The sequence below is a fragment of the Cucurbita pepo genome, chromosome 4, assembly GCF_057944985.1.
Source record: "Cucurbita pepo subsp. pepo isolate OVF chromosome 4, ASM5794498v1, whole genome shotgun sequence".
Taxonomy (NCBI): domain Eukaryota; kingdom Viridiplantae; phylum Streptophyta; class Magnoliopsida; order Cucurbitales; family Cucurbitaceae; genus Cucurbita; species Cucurbita pepo.
This window is the reverse complement of record NC_141801.1, coordinates 12,652,926-12,676,581: the sequence shown is the minus strand read 5'-3', so window position 1 is coordinate 12,676,581 and position 23,656 is coordinate 12,652,926. Positions and strand designations below refer to the sequence as shown.

General features: G+C 38.0%; 4 protein-coding genes across 8 annotated transcripts; 2 read left to right on the top strand and 2 right to left on the bottom strand.

The window, feature by feature from the left end:
* The first annotated feature begins 108 nt into the window (after positions 1-108).
* On the top strand, positions 109-4,076 carry LOC111793239 (kinesin-like protein KIN-8A). Its single transcript, XM_023675026.2, has 6 exons — positions 109-1,303; positions 1,399-1,672; positions 2,185-2,235; positions 2,326-2,784; positions 2,909-3,565; positions 3,680-4,076. The coding sequence occupies exons 1-6, from the start codon at positions 522-524 to the stop codon at positions 3,704-3,706; spliced, it is 2,250 nt and encodes a 749-aa protein (XP_023530794.2). The 5' UTR covers positions 109-521; the 3' UTR covers positions 3,707-4,076.
* Positions 4,077-6,598: 2,522 nt separating this feature from the next.
* Positions 6,599-8,261, bottom strand: LOC111793237 (uncharacterized). The gene has a single exon (XM_023675023.2). The coding sequence runs from the start codon at positions 7,878-7,880 to the stop codon at positions 6,873-6,875; it is 1,008 nt and encodes a 335-aa protein (XP_023530791.2). The 5' UTR covers positions 7,881-8,261; the 3' UTR covers positions 6,599-6,872.
* A 126-nt stretch (positions 8,262-8,387) lies between these two features.
* Positions 8,388-11,595, bottom strand: NF-YB13 (nuclear factor Y, subunit B13). Of its 2 annotated transcripts, none has more exons than XM_023675024.2 (6): positions 11,420-11,595; positions 11,187-11,256; positions 9,981-10,070; positions 9,573-9,667; positions 8,949-9,017; positions 8,388-8,757 (listed from the first exon to the last, which is right to left on the bottom strand). In XM_023675024.2, exons 2-6 carry the CDS (start codon positions 11,239-11,241, stop codon positions 8,584-8,586), a joined length of 483 nt encoding a protein of 160 aa, XP_023530792.1. In that variant the 5' UTR covers positions 11,242-11,256; positions 11,420-11,595; the 3' UTR covers positions 8,388-8,583. The 2 variants fall into 2 exon arrangements, with proteins under 2 accessions (XP_023530792.1, XP_023530793.1); XM_023675025.2 differs by having other exon boundaries at positions 8,388-8,745; positions 11,420-11,593.
* Positions 11,596-12,757: 1,162 nt separating this feature from the next.
* TGH (SWAP (Suppressor-of-White-APricot)/surp domain-containing protein) lies at positions 12,758-23,397 on the top strand. 4 transcript variants are annotated; one of them, XR_015420750.1, is made up of 18 exons: positions 12,758-13,232; positions 13,434-13,524; positions 13,603-13,697; positions 14,304-14,407; positions 15,251-15,312; positions 15,385-15,459; positions 16,397-16,545; positions 16,923-16,998; positions 17,103-17,186; positions 17,355-17,432; positions 18,403-18,553; positions 18,719-19,205; positions 19,880-20,170; positions 20,250-20,378; positions 20,763-20,975; positions 21,908-22,804; positions 22,954-23,047; positions 23,156-23,397. XR_015420750.1 is itself a non-coding variant. In XM_023673797.2 (17 exons), exons 2-17 carry the CDS (start codon positions 13,098-13,100, stop codon positions 22,685-22,687), a joined length of 3,000 nt encoding a protein of 999 aa, XP_023529565.2. In that variant the 5' UTR covers positions 12,758-12,992; positions 13,088-13,097; the 3' UTR covers positions 22,688-22,929. The 4 variants fall into 4 exon arrangements, 2 of the variants coding, with proteins under 2 accessions (XP_023529565.2, XP_023529564.2); XR_002814793.2 differs by having other exon boundaries at positions 22,954-23,397; XM_023673797.2 differs by lacking the exons at positions 22,954-23,047; positions 23,156-23,397 and having other exon boundaries at positions 12,758-12,992; positions 13,088-13,232; positions 21,908-22,929.
* The last annotated feature ends 259 nt before the right edge of the window (positions 23,398-23,656 follow it).

The window sequence follows — 23,656 nt, the reverse complement described above, 5'->3', positions numbered from 1 at the left end:
TAATCCAGTGCGGTCACAAACATTCGATTTCGAAAGGCAACAACCCGTTTGAATCTGAACGCAAATTTTATGACCGTTACGAACTTAGGGATTCAAATTTTTGGAAGGCAAAAATGTGTACCGCCACTCCACTCATTGCTTCATCCACTCCACCCTACCACCATAATTTCAAAACGCCACTGTGGGACGGACACTGGAAGAAGCAAAAAAGTGGAGTGCCCCATTCACCTAACTTCAAAAACTGATTTTCCCCGCCCCATTACCAGCCCTCCGTCAACACAGATTAACGGCTCAGATTCTCTACCATTAATCTTCGTTTCCCCCTTCTCTTCTTCCATAGTTCAACTTTCCTGAGCTCGGTTCTTCTGCTTTGCTACTTCTCTGGACAATCATCATTTTCCCGCAGAATTTTTCACTTTCCGGGAAAATTTCTGGAAAAACATTTCAAAAATCGACAGATTTTCCAACTGGGTCAGTGGGATTTTCTGGGTATGTTTGGGCAGTGAGAAAATCAACGAAGAATGCCTGTTTCGACTCGGTCTCAGATCATGAACGAGGGCCACAATGAAGCAACTTCATGTCAAGAAGATAAACAGCATCTGAATCTTCCACCTAGAAATCTTCACCATGGATTGAAAGAGAAAATGAAGGCATTAACCCTTTTGTACGAGCAGCAGAAGCTTGCTTCTGCAGCTCTCAGGAGGTCATCACCAAAAGGGGAAGATCTAAGATTCACAACGCATTCAAGCCTGGAGCTAAAGGGTTGTTGTAAGAAAGAGGTGAAAGAGGCGAAGCTTGAGAATGTGATGAGAGAAAATGCAATGCCTAATTCAACTGTTACAAGAACTTACGTTCTTCCCCAACCGCCGATGGCCGATGCAAAGGAGAATGTGGGGGTTGGAACCGATCGAATTGTCGGGTTTTCATGCTCGAGAAAGGCGAGTGAGTTGACGAGTGTAGCGAGGAAGTTGTCATTAGGGAACTCAATGGCTGTGATGGAAGAGAAGGAGAATGTGGGGTGTAAGAATATGCAAGAAATGGAGGAATTTGGGAGTTCTTCAGAGAAGGAGAGTTCTGGGAAAACCCGGATTTTGGTGTTTGTGAGGCTAAGGCCAATGGCTAAGAGGGAAAAGGAAGCGGGATCGAGGTGTTGTGTTAAAATAGTGAATGGAAGAGATCTTTATTTGACAGAGTTTGCTAATGAGAATGATTATTTGAGGCTGAAGAGGCTTCGTGGACGCCATTTTACCTTTGATGCTTCTTTTCCGGACACTACAAATCAGAAGGAAGTCTATTCCACCACGTAAGTTCAATACAAAAGAGCCCCTGTATTTCACTCATTTCTATTGCATTTAAACCTTAATAACCCTTCAAATGGGTATCAATTTGAATGAGCAGGACAGCAGAGGTTGTAGAGGGAGTATTACAGGGAAGGAATGGGTCTGTGTTCTGCTATGGAGCCACTGGGGCTGGAAAGACCTACACAATGCTAGGAACGGTTGAGAACCCTGGAGTTATGGTTTTAGCTATCAAAGACCTCTTCACCAAGATTAGGCAGAGGAGCTGCGATGGGAACCATGCCGTTCACCTCTCTTATATTGAGGTCTACAATGAAACAGTCAGAGATTTGTTATCCCCCGGAAGGCCATTAGTCCTCCGAGAAGACAAGCAGGTCTGTGCTCTCTGCTCTGTGCTGTACATTGTATTGGTGAGATCCCATGTCGGTTGGAGAAGGGAACGAAACATTCCTTATAAGGGTGTGGAAACTCCTCTCCGTAGAAGACGCATTTTAAAACCTTGAGAGAAACCCCGAAAAGAAAAGCTCAAAGAGGACAATATCTGTTATAAATGGTATCAAAGTTAGATACCGAGCAGTGTGCCAGCAAGGACGCTGGCCTCCAAGAGGGTGGATTATGAGATCCCACATCGGTTGGAGAGGGGAACGAGGCATTCCTTATAAGGGTGTGGAAACCTCTCTATAGCAGATGCATTTTAAAACATTGAGGAGAAGTCCGAAAGGAAAAGTCCAAAGAGGACAATATCTACGGGCGGTGAGGCTCGTAAACTAGAAGAGTTTGGACGATTCCATCCAATTTAAATCATATGAAATCTTCATTATCTTGTTTTTTTCAATGGAAAATTTCTTCATTACTATTCAGCTAAATGGTTATTCCGATACTCCAGGGCATTGTTGCTGCTGGTCTTACACAATACAGAGCTTACTCCACAGATGAAGTAACATTCTAACTCCCTTATAGTTTTGAAAGTTTGATATTTTATGAAATGGAGAAGGGGAGCTTCAAATTTCTATTGGATTCTGCCTAGGTGATGGCGTTGCTTCAGCGGGGAAATCAAAACCGCACAACCGAACCGACCCGTGTTAACGAAACTTCTTCACGGTCTCATGCTATACTTCAGGTAACAGTTGAATACCAAGCCAGAGATGGTGGAATGAACGTCGTAAACCGAGTAGGGAAGCTGTCATTGATTGATCTTGCTGGGTCAGAGAGGGCACTTGCCACAGACCAAAGAACACTAAGATCTCTTGAGGGAGCAAACATAAACAGATCACTACTTGCTCTAAGTAGTTGCATCAATGCCCTTGTGGAAGGAAAGAAGCACATTCCTTATAGGAATTCAAAACTCACACAGCTTCTTAAGGACTCATTAGGAGGAGCTTGTAACACTGTGATGATTGCAAATATTAGCCCAAGCAACTTATCATTTGGTGAAACCCAAAATACACTTCATTGGGCTGATCGTGCTAAAGAGATCAGAACTAAGGTTTGACCAACAAACTTGTTCTTTACTTATAATTCATCATAAACTTTTGAAGGATTGCATCATAAACATGGCAAAAGATCAAACTTTCCATTAGAAATGATTTGACTTTGATCACTGAATGCAGATTGCAGAGGCAAATGAGGAGATAATGATGAAGGTACCCGAATCTGAATCAGACCAGGCTAAACTATTGCTCGAATTGCAGAAAGAAAATCGAGAATTGCGCGTGCAGTTGGTTCGTCAGCAACAGAAGTTGCTAACCTTACAGGCGCAATCCTTGGCTGCGGTCGCTTCATCGACCCCGTCTTCAGCCACATCTCTTCTAACTCCTCCAACATCAGTCCACCAAAATGAGAGACGAAAACCAAGATCCTCCTTCTTAAATGGGAACTGTTTTACACCAGAATCTAGAAAGAAGGGAGCAGAGGAAGCGGTTCGAGAGCTTCGCCGCACGGTGAAACAATTAGAAGCAGAGCTTGAGAAGACAAAGAAAGAGCACATTGTGGAGTTAAAGCACAAAGATGATCTTATTAATGAACTCTTGAAGAAGGGCGAAAAACCAACAGGGACAAGAAGCAGCTTAAGACCAAAGGAACCAAGCGTAGGTGAGCTGAGGAGCCCAAGCCACCGTTTCAAATCACCAGCTCCAACAGCTAAAAAACGAAGCTTTTGGGACATAACAACAACTAATAGCCCTTCTGTTGCCACATTAAATGGAAGGAAGACTAGAAGCCATGTCCTTGCAGAACCTCCTACTGCTGCTCCCTCTTTGCTTCGTCAGGTAGTGTTTCTCCTTTTACATTATGAAACTATAACAGAAAACCTCAGAACTACTTTCCAAACTCTAACAGCTTGATTATTCATCCATCTCATTTCTATGTTTTCGACAACGCAGCCGGGTTTTGCTCGACAGAAGCCATAGCTTCGGAGTAAGACTCAAAGAAGAGATTGACAAGAAGAAACGGGATTGCCACTATGAGAAGAACAAAAGGTATAAAGAAGTCCTGCTTTAGGAGGGAGCGTTATGGTATATAATTCTTCTGCTTCTTCTGATGGATTTTTCATGTATACAACTGATTAGCCCATAGATTTTCTTAGTTTTTTCTGTTCTTGTTATGTGAATCTTTGCGACTGAAACTGTGTTACATATTATTTTATTCTTTCTTAGTCAAAACCCATGTACTGACTAACTGGAACACATTCCATGAGATATCTCTTCACTTTGTTTGCTTTGTCTGAGGTATCATCTGGGTATGTATTAATCACCCCAAGAATGACAAGTTTCAACTTTATTTTCTCTCTCAACTCTGTGAGACTTGAATGTTCTGTTCTGTAGAGAATGATACCCACCATGTTTATGGTTTCCTTGTGTACAAAATTGAAAAATATGAGATTGAAGTGAAGCAAGGTTGCTGTTTTTGTTGATAACTAAGCTGCTAGGCTACTTGGAAAGAGAGCTTTCACATGTGAACCCACCCTCTCATGTAGACTCAAGATGAGAATTTAAATATGACAACAAAGTGGAGAAAGTATGTATCTAACTGAAAAACTTGGAAATTTCTCCAAGTTGCCAAAAGTTATACAAGTTTCTTGTGCAATTGTATGAACACTCTCGTTCGCTCCATTTGAAATCATACTTGACGGAAGTAATCTTGTAATAGGCCAAGTCAAGCCCACCGCTAGTAAATATTGTCCTCTTTTGGTCTGTTGTGTATCACCGTTAGCCTTACAATTTTACAAAGCGCTTGTTAGGGAGAGATTTCTACACTCTTATAGAAAATCTTCCGTTCCCCTCTCTAACTGATGTGAAATCCCACAAATCTAGCATTTTTTTCCCGACTCAGCAAGATATCAACTTAATCCTCGGAATTGCTTTAGTAGCACTACATTATAAGTTAACCAACCTCTAATCCTCCTCTAACAATAAGGAAGAGATCTATCGTCTATGCCTGTAAACATAGCATCCCAACCACAGACTGACATATCAGCATCTGAATTCATGAGGAGAAAGAAATCAAAGAAACAAAAGAGAAGAAGAATGTTTCCAAGTAAGAATTACTGTCAGACAGTCAGATATAATTGATGGCTAAATCTCAAGAAACGATAAACAGATCAAATCAAAAGGTATCAAACAAAATCTATATGACAGATAACAGGCATGCTTCTAAACAAAGCTCGATAAATGAACTTCCTGTCATGTTGGTAGTTAATCTCTCATCTTCCCAAGACAGGCTAAAGGCAAAAGACCATATGTCATTGTCTCATTTTCAATGCGGCTTGTTCTCAACTGCAAATTTGATGGCAGTCAATGAGTCAAACTGGTTTAGTTTTCTAGATAAACTGGTTTAGATTTAGAAAGAAAAAAATGAAGAATTTGCACTAAAACTGGTGGATCTTAGTGGCTGTTGATTGTGTGAGGCAGCCACTATCATTTTGTATGATAAGCAATCATCAAAACTCACAATGGGTTTTCCTTTCTTTTGAGAGATAATCTTATAGAATATGATCTTGACCTATCTATGAGCCAAACCCTCTCCAGTGCCCTCCTCTCCCCATTGAATAAAGTAACAAAAGGCAGAGAGAGAAAGCCTTGAAACTAGGAAAAGCAAATCATTCCCTTTTTTCTTCATGGGGGTAAACATGTAATTTAAATATAGTTCACTGTAGGAAGGAGAAGTTTTTCAAAACTATGGAGGAAACTTAAATGTTTCAAAAGAACCAAATTCCAAAGTGGGGGAAAAAAAGCAGTCAAGAATTGAAACAGGAAAAGCTTCAGCTGTGCTGTCAGGAAGAGGTTTTTTTTTTCTTTCTTGATATATAAATATTTCTTTTATGACTTCCATGATTTGGCTCTTGCAAAAAATTCTCTTGGGATCATTTAAGAGACAACTATGAGCCCAGGTAATGATTGAATCCTCTTCACTTTAAGACCAAACAATATAAAGTTGGTGATGCTAAGATGATGAGTAGTCCTGCACAGAGAAAAGAAAGAATACTGTTCGAAGTAGGGAAAAAAAAAAAAAAAGTTTAAGGTAAAATACATAGAACTCCGATCATTAGCTTCTTTCTAGGTAGAGAATGAGAGAGAATAGATACTCATAATCATATGATGATTATAGCTATTAACAAAGAAGATGATCCAAATTTGGCTAAAACACCGTCATTTTCAGCCATTAAAAGCGATTTTCCTCTCCCTTATTGAACTTGGTAAAGTTGCTTCGCTCCTCTCGCTTCTTTCTTGTTGAGAATCTTATGTGTATAGGCTTTAAAAAAATTGGTCTACTCTAACCTGAGTAAGGATTCTTTCTTATTTTTAGAGATAATTAAGTTGGATTTCTTTTTTCCTTTTTTGGGCATTTTGCTGTCTAAAACAACAGTATCTGCTTTGAAACTTATTTAAATATGCAGATGGGAGTTTCTTTTTTCCCAAAAAGAAGAAGGCTCTGATAGAGTTTTGTTACCTTTTGTATGAAACAAACAAGGATCTTCCTGGCTTTTTCTCTCTTACAGTATAACTTTAGTCTGTAAGTTCAAAAACATGTCAAACGTAAGATGATGGTAAATGGGTAAAGTAAAAAAAAATTGAAAGTTGAAGAAGCAATCTTTAAAACATGAACATAGAAACAATCATAATTGAATGTGAAGCCCACTAATAATTTGGGTATATCATCACATCACATGCCCAAACAACATTACATATCTTATGATGTCATAGATTGGACGAGACAACACAGGCTCTGTTGATCCTATAGGATGGAGATTTTTTTTTTCCCACCTTTTGAAGCAATCAAAATGGAGATTTACCCAGCAAGAATGAATAGCATTCTAAGGTAATTGTAATTAATCATGAATTAGACAGAAACTATACATTTACACCTTCATCTCCCCAACCCACCATCATCTTCTTGTAATGTATCCCCTCATACTCAACAAAAAGAAAGAAAATCTAAACTGGAAATAATACAGAGTAACAGTACATCAGAAAGAAGAAAATACAACACTTGGAGTTGGAGTTTAGCTGAGCTGCAGCTGCTGAAATGAAGGAACTTGAGGAGTAACTCAGATCAATCCTTCCATGGTTGCTCAAATTACACCCTTAGTAAATAGACACTGAGCTCAGGAGCACCATTACTATCTGGGTTCATCATGTAGAAAGCTTCAGAGTCCCTAGAGCCTACAATTCTCTCAAACTTGGCTCTCATGTACATGATTTCACCATCTGATCCCTCTTTTCCCTCCCCGCCACCGCTGCCACCGCCCTCGGTGCCTTCGTTCACCGGTAAAACGCCAGCACCCATGGAAATTGGCTCCACAGCCTTCAAGATCTTCCACTCCTTAGGTCCACATTCTCGCCTTGAAGCAAAACCGCATTTCTTCCCATTGCAAAATGTCCTCCAAATAGGCTCTTCAAGCAGCCTCCTTCCTGGTTTCTTGTTCTCCTCTTTCTCTTTATCGCATTCCAGTGCAATTCGAACCAGTCCAGATGCCATTTCCTTCACCAGACCACTGATTGGTGTAGCAAGCTCAATCAAGAAAGCGGGATGAGAATTGGGGTCTCTCTGGAATGCAAAATGAACATGCCCTCGGCGAGAACCAAACAGTGTTCCGACCACTCGAGAACGAAGACCGAGCTGCTGGTTCCGGCTGCGGCCAAGGGCAGTGAGAACCGAACGGAACCGAGAGACGGCAAGCTGTTGCAGTTTCCTCCTTGACAATTGTGCTCCAACCTGCTGCTGATGTTGTGAGTCCTGTGAAATGGGCTTGGCGTTCTCCTCCTCCTTTTCTTCTGGGGCAGATTCTGAGGATTTGAAGGTGGAATCGTCTTCATCTTCATTACTAACCTTCCTTGTCCAATGGAAGTGCCTTCTGGATGAGGATTCCAGAGCCATTACTGGCTGTAGCTGAGAAACCAGGGGTAAGGAAGGTAGATTCTTCAGAAGGTTGGTTGGTAGGAGATAGACTAAGAGGGAGTGAGTGTATAATAAAGAGAATGTGGTTTCTTCCCCTTTATCTGTGCTGTGTGGGGCTCTCATCATTGAATTCTTAGTTTCAAGGTTTATTGATGTGCTGCAAGAGAATCCTGACAAAAGAAACATAGACTGACCCACCAACTGATTTGGGGGGAGACATGAGAGAGAGAGAGAGAGAGAGAGAGAGAGAGAGAGAGAAGGGAATCCAGAAAGAGGCAATATCGGTGTTACTTTCTTGTGAGGGCATTTTGTTGACTTGAAGCATAAACAGTGAAACTACACCATCAAAACCCACCCTAAATATAATCCATAGCTGTTCACAATAGACAATCTAACGAAAATCAAATCCAAATTCATGTTTGAGAGTGACGCACAAAGCTTGTAGGGGGTCACTGAGCAAACTCATATACCATGTTGGGCAGAGAGTAATGAATATCTACTAATCAATCGAGACCCGTCATCTGTTTCATTTGAGTAATGAAGGTTTGAGATAGCAATGCCTCGTCAGTAAATCCAAAAGGCCAAGGCAGAGCAGGTTCCTGAAAGTTATAATACTATCGCACAGATGCTGTAAGGAGACAAATGTGTGCATTTGAGATAGTATATTGGGTAGAGGGAGAGAGAGAGAGAGAGTTTTAAACACAGTCACTACTTGTATTAACTAGACATGGATCCGTAGGATATGGATATATATTACAATGCATCTTCACAGAGCCCAGTGCTAGGTTAATAATTTTTTTTTTGTACATACGCACAAGGCATAATTGAGGCACAAATGGAAGGGTCAAGGAATCTTGCCTACGGTTGGAAGAAAATAAAGATCCTAAAATTAGCTCTCTAAACTTTGCTCAGGCTCCAGTTGCTTCGGAGCGGTGTTACTGCCATTCATTCTTGCACGTGCCTCTGCAAACATTCTTTGCTGCTCAGCCAAAGCTTCTTCTTCAGTCATCTCGGCTCCATTACTCCACTTTCCACCTTTCAACGAGTCTTGCTGGAGAGTTTTCTCAATGGAGAGAAAAGAAAAATGTTAGTGCTTCAAGTTGCCTTAGGACACTCATATTTAAGTGAACTAAATTTTATGACAATAAATTCCAGTTAAGAGAATCACGGAAACGAATTCTCTTTAAGGAACACAAATTAAAATAGATACTGATTATCTAGACCTCGCGGAAAATTTCTATAATGAAGCATTACCATAGTTTCGAGCCTGTGTTGTTCATATGCAGCATAAACTTCCTCAATGTACTCACTAAAACCAAGCACCTGATCGTACATATAACCATAAGTGTAAGTTCAAAAGCAGACATAAAATAAAAGTAACCTAGCTAAGGCTGCAAAGCATCTTCTTCAAGCACATCAATGAAAAAGTTATTGAAAACAATCCACAGATGCTACTCCAGCTGAGAAAAGGAAGGAAGGACTTCACCCATAGTGTTCTTATGTGTAATCAAACTCCTCATGACATTGTTAACATGTATTGTGATTTATTTCTCCATTTCTATGTAATAGGAGGAAACTAAGACTTTCTGTAAGAAGCATATGATAGGATAATATTATTTTGGTAAGGTATAGTTAGGTTATTGAAATTCATATTCCACTGAAGACTATTCATTTCTTTTAAGATTTCGTACTTCAGTCGTATTATTGTAACAACCAATTGGGAAATCAACTCCTACAGAAAGGAAAATCTGAATTTCAGGGGGCTGAATAGTAAAAAAAAGACAATTTCAGCAGGCATTTTCCAAAAAAATAATAGCAATTAACACATACAAGTCTATATTATTACGAATATAAAGGTAACTTGGATAGTCCATAGACCTCAAGAGCCTTGAGCACGTGCTCAGGTGCAATTGTTCTTTTATCTTCTTTGCTACAAACTTCATTGGACTCGGACGACACAAGGTTTATAAACTCTGCAAGAACACCAAAACAAAGAGAGAGCAATTCTTAGGTGAGAAGTAATAATTGGTCACTGTCATAAAAAACTGCCACCAGCTTAAAGCCGGGGAGAGGGTGGGGGAACAATAGTAAAAAAGAGGACAGAAAAAATCAACTAAATAAAAAATAGTACAATAAAAGGCAGTGCATACGGACAACTACATGTGATTATTGTTCCAAAAATAATAGAGCCACAAACGGCTATTAACAGTGGTGCAGGAAACCAACACCAAGTACTAATACATTAAATGTTAAAATACACAAAGAAAATGGCAAAGATATTCTCACCTACACAACACTCAATCAGAAGATCTTGGGCATCTCTTGCAACACGAACATCAGGGGGCAACATCTCTTTGATAATTTTAGTCATAGTCGCTGACCAAGAAAAATTTAACAAAACAAAATACCAGAGGAATCAGAAATTATGGTTTACAATATAAAAGCACATGATGCTATGAGCATAGCTCAATTGGTGAAAGCATTATAGTCTCTACCAAACATGAAAGTTTTGAATCACCCACATTCAAAGAAATAAACTAATTAATGAAAAACTTCAGCAATTTGCTCAAGCAGTTTAATGGTCATCATTACTTCTTTTGTACAAGGGAATCATATTGTTGTCACCAAAATACACCATACCAAAGTTTGAACCAATTCATGAAAGCTAGATGAACTGAAATAAAAAGGACACAGGAGAAGAGGAACACTAATTTTTGGAAACCAAAACGTCCACAAAAGCTACTATGTCTAGAGAAGAAGGTCGAGCTAGAAAGATGAACACGAACTACAAGACAAACCCGACTTAAAGGAAGCAGAAGACAAGCCCCGACTGTTTCTTTTGAAGGCCCAACCATCTTATATAGAATATCTAAAATAAGAGAACTGTTGTTTGGAAACACGGTGACTGGTTAATTAGTCAGACAGAAGTGGGATGCAAGAAAAAATATGAATGAAAGACGGGAGTAAGGAACTCTAACATTTGAGGAACAAAAACGTCCTCAAAAGCTACTCTATATTATGAAGATCGTCGGAAAGTGAGAACTGATGAACTGGAACTCAGGCATCCAGACTTAGGTACGGAATACAGCATACTAGTAACTCAGAAAAAGACTGAGAATCAAAATGAAAATCAAGCAAAGGGCTTCGTTCTATGAACTCAAGCCTATTATCCAGTTTCAATTTCCCACGAAGGAAAAAAAAAAAAAAAAAAAAAAACAAGCATCAAGGTGCATTCTCTCCAGTGGAGACGATAACTAAAGGTGCCCTTCATCGTTGTCGCGATGTATAAAATTTCCAGACATTGACCTCAACTCACGATTAGATACTTAGTTTACAGAGGATCCCCAAATTCAGATTATTGTTTTAAAATAAAAGAAGAAACACCAAATTAGTCCACGAACGAAAATATAAAATTCACTACACCATGGGGGGGATACCCCCAAAAAAATTCACACAAAAACACCAAAAACCACCGCAAGAAATTACAAGTACCCTTAGGAAGCGAGGCGTCCTCTTTAGACTTTCCAACTATGTCCATCGGCTCCATACCTAACCTTCAAGACTGCAATACATACAAAAAAAAAAAAAAATTAAAATTAAAAAAATACAAAAAGAAAAATTAGAGCAACGGCGGGAATCGAGAACAGACACAAATTCTGGAAAAATTAAAATTAAAAAAAAAAAAAAAAAACGATACAGAGGAGGGGGAGAAGATCGGAACTTACGGCGTCAGGGAAGCCAACAGAGAAAATTAAATTGGCGAAACCGGAAAATGACGACGGCGATCCCACCGATTGAAGAAGATCGGAATCGAAAAAGGCGATGAAGGAGGTGGAGTGGTGGTGGAGGGGCATTGTTGATATATGCATTTTTATCAGAGGTTATTGTGGTTCTTCAGGATAAGAGAGTAAGATCTCGCTCGCAGGAGATTAGGGCAAAGGAGGCACCAGAGCGTAGTCCACGCGCAAACGATGCGCGTGGATAAAGGGCAACTGAATGAATAAGTTGGATCGGGTGGGACCCGTGGGCGTTGCCCTTTTTAGCGCTGATTGGTTGAAGGGGTAGCGTAGTCAGGCGGCAGAGTGGCGCGTGAGGAAAAGGAACTTTGGATGCTTTCTTTTCTTTTCTTTTCTTTTTTTTTCTTTTTTCTTTGTAATTATGAATTGAATAAATATATTTGTTTTGTTTTAATTTAATTTAATTTATTTTCTTTTCTTTTCTTTTTCTTTTATTCTTTTAGAAAAGTCAGTTGTTTTTAGGATGTCTTGTTCCAAATGTTTCATCTATCATGCCATTTGAAAGAGATGGTCTTGCCTCGTGGCATTCGATAATTGGTTCTTTGGTCAAATTGAGAATCCCCCACCACTTTCTCTGGGCCTAGCACTTAAATGGGCCTTTCACATAAATGGGCCTCTTATACTTAAATGGCACTTAAATGGGTCTCGCACGTAAATGGGCCTCTTATACGTAAATGGGTCTTGCACGTAAATGGGCCTCTTATACTTAAATGGCACTTAAATGGGTCTCTTTTGTAGGGTAGAAAATTTGAGGACCTATACTGTTGTTTATCAATTATTTTAAAATTTGTACTAATACAAATATTTGAATATATATTAGGTGAAACAACGAAAAAAAATCAAATGAAATAATTAGATATACGTAAGATCTATATTGATTAGAGAAAGGAATAAAACACACATATTTACTGACATACCCAACACACATATTTACTGACATACCCGTTTAAAGAATGTGAGGCTGATGCTAACAATGAGCTTAGACAATTATAAATGGTATTAGAGTCAGCCGTTGGGCGTGTGCTAGCGAGGACCCTAGACTCAATGGGTGATTTGTCAAATACCATGTTGATAATGGTGGGTTAGACAGTTACAAATTGTATTAAAGCTAGAAATAACGGTAGAACTTAAAATTGAAATAAAAAAAAATATATATATAAATAAATAAAATGGAAGAAATTAAAAAAAAAAAAAAAAAAAAAAAAGGGTTAAATTTGATCTCTGTACCCAAAGACCTATTAAGGAAAAAGAAAAAAAAAAAAACTGGACGAAGAACTCGGAGGTGAGCAGAATTTGTGTAAGCTTCCTCATCCTACCGTCACCCTCACCCTCACCCTCACCAGAACGGCCAATCGCAATCGAACTGTGAGGCACCTACTTTACGAGTCGGTTTCTTTATCATCCCACAAGCGCGCGCCCTACCCCAGGTCCGATCACCTTCTTCTGCAATTCGCGGGAAGAGGCTTCGTTGCTCTGCAACTCGGAAGTCCACAACATCAATGTATCCACAATAAGTTCCCCAATCTTCATTTACAAGGATCTGTTTTCTTCAACACCGCATTAGTTGTTGCCTTTCTTCAATTTTTGTTTTGAAAGTTGAAAACTCATGGAATCGGACGAAGAAGATTTCGTTTTCTATGGAACGCCGATTGAGCGGGAGGAAGAGATCAACAGCCGTAAAAAGAAATCTGTGGCTGACGCTTCTGGTACCATGCGAAGCCTGCCTTCCTGGAAACAAGAGGTATTACTCATTTTGGATTCCATACTCCCTGCTTCTTGTGGAAGTAAAGAAATTGGCATCAATCACCTGACACTGAGTTTGATCTTGTATACTGAGTTCGTGGAGACTAAATAATATAGTTATGTTCGTGTAATTTTTAGCCAAAATGATCGCAGAGCCGTTTGGTAATATCCCTCCTCTCTTGTTTATAATTGTCATTAGGTTAGAGACGAGGAAGGGCGTAGAAGATTTCATGGGGCATTCACAGGTGGATTTTCGGCTGGCCATTACAACACAGTTGGCTCAAAAGAAGGTGTGCAAACAAGTATATTTCATTAATACTACGATCTAATTACATAAGTTTTGTTCACTAGTTTTAAAAAATGTGCAGGTTGGACTCCACAGTCATTCACGTCATCCCGAAAGAATAGAGCTGAAGTCAAGCAGCAAAACATTTTAAACTTCTTAGACGAAGATGAAAAAACTGTATGTTCCATTTGACCCTTAGGTAGAAACAAGTTTAAATGTATGAATGAGACTGATGGGGCAACTTCCCCTCCACTTGTGTTGGCTTTCCTAAGGGTTTCTAGTGTTATGAGACTGCTGTCGAGGAACGGTCTAATTTTAACTACTTTTTCTAGTCCAGATAGACTCAAATATAGGCCTGGGAAAATGGTCAGTATAGTTAAGAAACCATTTCAATGATGTACGAAGTCGAACTGGTTACTCTTGAAATTTGAAACAACTGTACTTGTCAGTGCATTCAAGGTAGCACTTTTTGAGGAAACAACTAGTATCTTATCATCCAGTATCTGATTTGGATTGAATGGAAATAACTTGTCCGGCACTTCAGGCTTTCAACTTGGAAAGTTGCTTTTGTCTTTTTAAAAGAAAATATATCACCGTCCCCTTCATGCTGCTTCTTTGACATTTGAAGCATTGATGCCTTTGCTAAATGAAATATGCATTATATTATGTACTTCTTGGCCACATCTCAAGTAGTCATAATTTTTCAGTCTATGATCTCGTGTGTTTCTTCTTAATTCATACGTTATAGACCATAAGTTGTTGACCCCTCGATCCTTCATTTAGGAATTGGAAGGTCGAGGCCTGGGGACATCTTTCCAGTTTGATACATTTGGGTTCACAGCAGTAGAGCTTGCTCGCAAACAAGCTGAAAAGGAGCAACAGCAGAGGTTAACTATTAACTTACATTGTTAATTCCCATGCAATAGTTCTGTAGTTTCACTTTTGTTTGGCTTTTCTTTTTTGTTCTTTGAGAGTGGGTTTGGCTTGGGGCTGGAAAGCTGGGTTTTGTTGATGACATGGTTTTGTCGTGACCAAGTTACTGGGATGCATCCAAGATATATGCCTGATCGTTCTTTATTTGTGAAGTTTGATAAACTGTAATTACATTGGTGTTTGACACATCTGTTTTAATCGGTTTTAAATATTTTGTTCCAAATATCTTCATCATCACTTTTACTCAGTAGTATTTAATATGCATAAGTATCCTTCTCTGAGTAATAGAACAAAATATTGGCTTGGAAATTTATGTAAATTGCCCAGAAAGCAGAAAGTCCATTTGTATCTTGTTTGTCGTTCTGTTAGACTCTTTGGTTTTTATCTATCAACTAGACCTTGTTCTTTGAATTATTTGCCATTCGACCCTCCTGTTGAAACAAATGTCATTCTTTTATTGAAACGTGTGTAGCACGTGTTATGATCTTACATAAATACTAGCTCTCTCTCTTTATTCCTCACCCCATCTTCTTTAGGACAAAGTTTGTGTGAAAAACTGTGTGAGAGAGAGATTTGTCTCACATGGTTGGCGCTTGTATGTTTTTCAAAGAGATAACAGAGGAGATACCAGAATGATTGATTTTGTTAATGTGTAGAAAATTAAGTTATGATTGCATGTTGGTAAGATGTGGCTAAGTTTTACTTTTCTGTTTATCTCAAGTTTGTTTCAGGCCATTATTTTTCTTTCTTCATTCATTATGAACTTTTGTTTTTTAAAGTACTTTTTATGTTTTCAGGCCATCTGCAATTCCTGGACCTGTTCCTGATGAATTAGTTGTTCCAGCTGCAGAATCCATAGGTTGGTTTGAGAGACTTAAAAATTTATTTAAACCAAGCCCCTATTTATTAAAGCAGCAAATATATTGATTAGGTGTGAAGTTACTATTAAAGATGGGATGGCGCCATGGACGCGCAATAAAGGACTCAAGAGCTAATTCCCTCTATGGTATATTTTCCCTCACTGTATCACATGTACATACTTTTGTATTTCTGGGTTTTTTTGTGCGTGTGTGTGTTGCTATATAGTAACCTGTTATCCAATTAAGTATTTTTTAGTACATTTGGCTTGCTGATCCACTCTCACTGCATTTTCTTAAAAAAAAAAAAAAAAAAAAAAGAAAAGAAAGAAAGAAATTAGATCTAGCTTGCTTCTAATACTATAGACAAGATTAAAAAGAAATGAAAATCTTCAAAGACGCGAAAAGTTCTTTTTATAGTTTCCGTGACATTGCACGTTTTGGGCTAGCCATGCTGTTTTCTATAGACCTTTATCTGAAGTGTTTTTTGCATTAGGTCTTTGTGGTGGGGCTTCGTATACCTGGCCCCTAGGCTGTGCTTTTGTAATATATGTTTCACACAGTCGGCCACTTCAGAGTAAAAAATCCAATCCATGCAAAACTCATCGTTCCATCGTTTAACTTTAATATTGAAGGGACACTAGAAGAAAAAGGGAGTTTTGAGTCTTGATACTGTTCTGGCATAAAGCACGCCAATTTGGACTCTGGGCCAGGGAGGGAAACCTTCTCTACACTTTCTTTTGGCAGTATTTTAATGCACTCAAGACAAACAACTAAGATAAAAAAACTTTACCTTGTTAGCTATCTTGTGCACACTTGGTCAATGTACAGCCCGGTTGTACTTCTGCAAATGCTTTCGGAACGTTAATACTCTGTCTATGCTTGGTTAAGTTTTTCCTTTGTGTTTCGACTTAACGTTTGAGATGAAGCTATGACAGTGGCTACCTGGAAAAAAATTGTGTAATTTCACTTGGGTTTTTTGAGGTGGTGTTTTTATTTTCTTCTCTGTGATGACATGTTCTTATCTCCAGTCACTTTTTGTTATTTAACAGCTATACTATAACTACCATAACTTGTTCATGACAGATGCTCGAAGAGATGCTCGAAAAGCATTTCTAGCATTTTCTACAGGTGATACCAAATCAGAGATCCACAATTCTGAATCATTTCAGGATGATGATGGTGTTTCTCCTCAACCTGCCAAGGGTGATATTTCGTCTTCTCAGAGCACGCCAGTAAGACAACTGTTTGTGCCCCTATTTTCTAGTTATTTAGTGGGTTGTGGTTTTGATGGAAAAGTGTTTTTGGTAGTTTTTTTATGATTAAAGATGAAAAGGATATCCAATCTGAACAAAGAAAAATAATGATGATTTTTTAGGACACTCGAGTCCTCAACAGAAATCCATAGAGAAATAATTTTTTTTTATAACCATACTGAAGACTTCTTATGCACTCAGTCAGAATAATTGTAAAATGTTCATTAAACATGATAATGGGTTGGTTTTCTTCTATTTTCTTAGCATTTAGTTAACATTGTTTCAAATGGCCTTTGGCTTTAGGTTTTTTTGTGAGGATAAGAATTTTGTTTTCTTGTTGTTTCCTCCTAAAACAGGTTTATGTGATCAACCCAAAACAGGATCTGCACGGTTTAGGTTTTGATCCTTTCAAGCATGCACCTGAGTTTAGGGGTATTTAGTTATTTTGTAACTTTTGTCAAATAAGTTACTGGACAACTAATTCTATGTTGACTCTCTTTTTCTTATATGATAATGTTTATTATTTTTTAATTTAGAAAAGAAAAGAGCACGTGCGGCTGGGAAACAGGAAGGTTACGGAAAAGTTTTCTCCACGAAAAATAATCTTTTTGGCTTTAGGAGTAAGTTCTGTACCTCATCACTTGCGTTCACTTCAAGTGTTCTAATTGCTTTTTAATATGTTTTGTTTGCCTTCAGTGTGGTTGCATTTATCTGAACTTATTATTTATTTATTTTGTTTTAGCATACAAATTTTCAATGGTTCTGAATCATTCACTTCTCTGAATCAGCTGAGAGGGTTGCTTCTGGCTTTGGCATTGGTGCACTTGAGGAACTTGATGTCGAAGATGAGGATGTCTATACCTCTGGTCAGTATGTGAACAGTTTTGTTGTTTATCTTCCTTCCTCGTTGTCATGTGATACTGGTTCTTTTCTAATCATCACTATGATTGTGGAGTTCAATGATACTACGATAATTTGTGAATGAAGAGTTGGCGTGCTCCTATAAGATTGAAGATGGATGGATGATTACTTTCTTATTTGGACGAGCTTATTACTTGGTGCTTTAATCAAGTCTTTTGAGTCATTGCAATCTTTTACTTGTACCATACCAATTTAACAGTTTTTAGTTTTATTATTTAATTTTTTTCACCTCTAGTTAATGCTTTACATCTTACCCCTTGGTAGTTCAATATATCGTATGTTCATAAGATTAGATTAGGATGGCAAAAACCCCAAACAGGGCAAGCAGTCTTGGTTAAAAATGGGAATGTTGACAAGGAACACATTTCCTGCCGCAAATTAACCCTATCCCTTATTTATTTTCAACCCTGAAAAGGTGTGTAGATATATACATTTTTCTAGTTAAATAATTAAAAAAAAAGACATTAATGTTCTTAAAAACTAATTATTTCAATTAAAAATAGTATAATGAAAAGAGTTTTTTTAGATTAAAAAAATATACTTTTATATATTTGTTAATGATTAACTATTTTTTATTTAGATGAGAACAATCTGCTAGACAAGACTTACCCCACAGGGATCCACCCTGACCCCATTCCTCAAGTCGAGGAATACCCCATCCCATCCTTGGCCCCATCCGGTTTCCATTGCTAGATTAAATAGCATGCTACCTCATTAAGAGTGGAAATTACTGAGAATTTGATGATGAGCACCATTCTTTTTAATTTATTAAGTTTCACCATGTTCATGTTGGTAACATTATTGTTTTTGATGTGATGTATCGGTTGAAAATATGTCAGTTCATCATATAATCTTGTCATATACATTGAACTTTTGCAATGTTTCTGTGGTTTTCTTATTGATTTTTGTTGGCAGGTTATGAGTTTGAGGAAACATACGTGCAAGAAGACGATGAACCACCTTCTAAATTGATTACAGATGGTAAACAAAAGTTGATTGAAAGAAAAGTAGATGGTGTATTGCCTGGGTTTAGAGTTCCATCGAACTCTGACTACCAGTTGGAGAGGTGCTAAAAGGACATGATTTTATTTCCTTGTGTTAGTCGATTATAGTTATATAAAAATTCAAAGATGTATCAATTTGAGTAGTATACACGATCTATTGAAACATGAAAACATTGTGGACATTACATGTTGTCCTTTTGACCTTTATTTCTCTATTTATTTTTCAGGTTTGATCCTCCAGTAATACCTAAGGATTTTATACCCCGCCACAAATTTGCGGGGCCTCTCAATGGTGGCTATAAGCTTGCTGATACCCCTCCGGTCGATGTTCCACCTCCTGATGATAATAATCTAAAACTTCTAATTGAAGGGGTAGCAACTTTGGTTGCTCGCTGTGGAAAACTATTTGAGGATCTCTCTAGAGAAAAAAACAAGTCGAACACATTATTCAGTTTTCTTACTGGAGGAACTGGTCATGAGTATTATTCAAGGAAGCTATGGGAGGAGCAGATGAAGCGCATGGACCAACCTAAGCATCAATTTAATGATAAATATTCTCCAAGCGTGGAGAAGATGACAGCCGAAAGTCGTGGAAGAATCCTACATGAAAGGCCTTTGGCAAGAAGCTCTAAAGAGTTAAATCCACCTGCTGCTTCTGATGGCGTCCATGTCCAATACAATCTTTCAGATACATTTACTAAACCTACATCATCTGTGAGTAGCCAACACTTAATCTCTCTCTCCCCCCCCCCCCCCCCCCCCCCGAAAAAAAAAAAAAAAAAAAAAACTGGACCAGAATGCTGAGTTACAATGTAAGAAACATAGGAAGAGGCATATTTATACGTCATACTTATAATTTTCTGCCGAAAAGGAAAAAAAAGAAGTGTGGGGTTTTCTGTTGTATTACGAAGAATACTATTCAGTTCAAGAAAAAAAAAAAAAAAAATCCTTCTTTGCAAAAAATAAGACTTAATTTGCTTTCTGTGAATCTAGAATTTGGGTAGTTTAATTAGGAAAGTTTTCAGTGACCTTACTTGAACAAGATCTGTTTTATAGGATGTACAACTGTGTCCTTGAGTTCTAGAAATTAGGAAACTGTTCATTCCAACATATCTTCACTTTGAAGCTCCCACACCAGTTTGACATCTATTTATAGTTTTATTCCCCTTTCTTACATGTTAATATAACGAAAATACCATTATATACTGAAGTTTGTAAAAGAAAATTTTTACATTACAGATAAACTGTGAATTTTGAATCAAAATTACAGTAACTGTTCATTTGAAAAAGTTCTTCATTTTGTTTATGACTGTTGTATATTTAGTTTATGGCTAATTGAACTAATTCACTTTTATTTTTCATAATATCTTGAATATTATGAATTCTAGGGTGGGATGTCAGAGGTCGTCAAACCTTTTGAGGATGATCCAGCAAAGCAAGAAAGATTTGAGCTTTTTTTAAAGGAAAAGTACCAAGGAGGCCTGCGCGCTGCTGCTCCAGTTGTAGCTGTTAACATGTCAGAAGCTGCTCGTGCACGTGAGCGCTTGGACTTCGAGGCTGCTGCAGAGGCAATTGAGAAAGGGAAAGGGAAAGGGTTGAAAGAAGCTAAGCTCTCTGCTGAGCACTTTGTGGATTTTTTAGCTACTGGAGGAATGCGGTTTACTTCTGGTGGTGTAGAGGTGTGTACAAGGTGCTGTTGTGCTTTCTTATGCATTTATGACCCAGGGTTTTCATTGTTAACTGACAATACTTCAACAGGAAGTGAAAGATCCGAAAGTAGAAGGTTTAGTTGTGGAGAAAATGATCCCAAAACGGGAAGAATATCAGTGGCGTCCTGCTCCTATTCTGTGCAAGCGGTTTGATCTCATTGATCCCTACATGGGGAAGGTGCTGCATTGGCTTTCCTTCTTTTGTTTCTAAATGTGCATGTCTGGGAGCCTAAAAAGTTCTTCTCATTTGTCTTTTTCTAAAAAACATTAACAGCAGCCTTAAAACCATTACGAACTAGTAACTTGCTCAGTGGCTTAGGGAATCTTTATTTAAAAATAAATTCTCTTATTATTGTTATCTTTTGGTGGATAAAAGACATTTCTCTCCAGCTAATAAATCAGATTGTGACTTCAATGCTGTCCTTTGTTTCGACTACATATTCATTCGTTGGATCATGAATTGGTTTTTCTTGGTCCTTTTTATTCCCTGCTTTCTGATATGGTGTGAATTGTACGTGTCTCATTGTGTAACTTACACAAATATTGAATAAATCTTTTGCAGCCACCACCAGCTCCTAGGATGAGGAGCAAGTTGGATACACTTATTTTCACTTCAAATTCTGTCAAGTCGACAAAGGTCGAAGAACCTTTAACCTCAACCCTTACTCCATCACCTCAATCAAATGCTGAAGAAAAAGACGAAGATGCATCCGGAAATGTGAATGAAAAGGAAATAGAAGTTGAATGTGTCGATCGGCCCGTTGATCTCTATAAGGTGCTTCTTTTGTTCTCTGACGTAAAATTTTCCTTTCTTGGTTTTTTAAGGATAGGCGATCGCCATTTTTTCATTTCCTCTCAATACTTTTTGTATACATTTACACAGAAAGCACATCTCTGTAATGAATTTCCAGGAAAATGTGGGGGTCTAGTTTCCCCTTGTTATTATTCTCAACTAACTTAGTTTTTTGTTATAAGGGAAACATAAAACTGGTGCGAGGAACTTGCATGGCATTTTTTCCATTAGGAGCCATATATTGTCACTCCTACTTTATACAAAATAAACAAGAGCAGAAAAATCTATATGTACGAAATGTTCCCTTTCTTCACGTATTCATACTCCTCCTATTCCTCTCTCAATCAACCAGTTTTATTTCTCTCCTCTTGATATCGGATATAAGATCTTTCTGGTATGCATATGATGTTCAACCTTTTCTCCTTTTCTATATCAGCTTCATCTTTATACACCACCCTGAAGTTGAGCCAAGACCGTTCTGCTTAGCGCTTTTTGTCCCCGGAGTGTTTTAATTTTCTTTGCAAATTAAATATTAATATACAGAAAACGTGTTTATCTCTTCTCCCTTGGAAAATGACATCTTCGAGTTTATGGGGATGTCTGGATCTCTCACTCTCTGACCGTGAGCTATATCTATGCTCTCTTTCGTGCTTCAGTTGTTTTAGCAAACCTTATACTATTTCTTAAACAAATGATTTTTTTTCCCCTCTTTTCAATCCTACAACTTGTGCTCTTTAAAGTAGTACTTTGTGAACTGTATCTACTTCTTTGCCTGCATTCTCTATCATTTCTTTGCCCGCCTGGCTGAACTCATAGGTTGCCTAAATGTTAAATTCGGCTTTGCATACTTCTACTGTTGGTTTTACATGATACTGACCTCTCTCTAACGACCTGGTCCTGTAAATTTTTTGTAGGCTATTTTCTCTGATGAGTCTGAGGACGAAGAGAGTACATCAACTCTCAAGCAAGCTGAAGATCCTAAAAAGAAAGTTGAAGTGGCTAATACAACACTAAACCGTTTGATTGCGGGTGACTTTCTGGAATCTTTGGGTAAAGAACTTGGTCTGGAAGTGCCTCCAGATCTGCCTCCATCAAAGAAAGGCCAAACTGCAGCTCCTCAGACAGAAGTGGCGCCTATTGGTGAACAAAATACTGATATCCTTTCGACTGAAAACAAGACTTATCCCACCCCATCACCCACTGGGATTCCATCGGATCACAGAAAAACAGGCACCAAGGAACTTGGTCTAAGTGGCAGAAAAGAAGACAATGAAATCAATCATAACTCTGCTGGAAGTGATGGTAAATTTATGGAGACCAGTTCTTCCGGGAAAAATGCGAGTAAAGTTCATGAAGAAAAGATTTACAAGGAGGATAGAAAACATAACAGGCGAGCTGAGATTCATCGTGAATGTAGCAACAGCTCATCGGAAGATGAAAAGAGAAGAAAACGCTCAAGGAGGCGTAGGTATAAAAGTAGTGACTCAGATGATAGTGAGTCGAGTGATTATCATGCTAAAGAACACTCAAGATCAAGAAATAGAAAGAAAGGATCTTCTCAAGAAAATAAGAGCCGGAGAAAACACTCAAAACATCACAAGCACAGACATAGAGATTCTTCACCCAGAGATCATCATCGCTCTGGCAAAGATCGTACAGCATCTGAGAGAGAGAAACATAGATGGAGAGATTGAAAAATGAGGTTTTGTTTTCTTAGTTTCACTTCGCAACTGCAACAACGATCTACTCCCAGAATACTAACTTAAGCTGTCGTTTCCAGTTAGGAATGTACATGATATCAAACTATCAAGGTTTATGGACATATTCATCAATCATTCAAACTTGTGTTGCCTTTAGTTAAGAAACGAAGTTCAGATGTTGCTTTGTTCTTGGTATTTCCGGGTCAGTATTAAATTGTGCAAGGATCATGCTCATACTTCTTTTTGTGGTTTTTGTTTAGTTACAAATGTTCATGGAGAATCTCGGCGCTGGGTGCGATGAAACTCTTCAGGACGCACAAGGAGGCTGCAATTTCCAAAATTTCCTCTGGACAAGTGAGGCTCTTCGTTAGTTCTTTTCTAGTTCAGCTTAGAAAACTATGATCCTATTCTATTGTATGAATAAATGCAATCCTTAGAATAATGTACTAATAATTGTGACAGAGGGCTTCGATGCCTGCACATAAGTATTGAAATTTGTAGGCTCATCTTGGAATCTATAAGCATAGTTCGAGGATCGGCTGAAACTCGGAAGAATGGAGAACGTTTTTTTAAGCATAGAGGACGTTTTTTTTTTTTTTTAATTAATGGACAGCAAGGACGAATTTATCGACGATTTTTTCATCCTTGAAGAAGAGATGACAAATTTCACTCATGTACTATTACGATATTATTATTGATATTATTATTATTATTATTGTGTCAATTTTTTGTTCAGGGGGTCTAAAATATTAGATTCCTTTAGAAGTTCAAGAATTTTTTTTATTATAATTTAGGCTAAAATATTAATAATTCAATTACATTATTATATTTTTTTTGTTCAACCATTATAGAGTGAGAGATTGAGCCAGTACCAGTGGTAATGTGATCATCCACCGACTTAGCCCGAAATTGAATTCGAGTAAATAAACGAGTAAATAAACTGGTTTTTTCGTCATCTTTTTT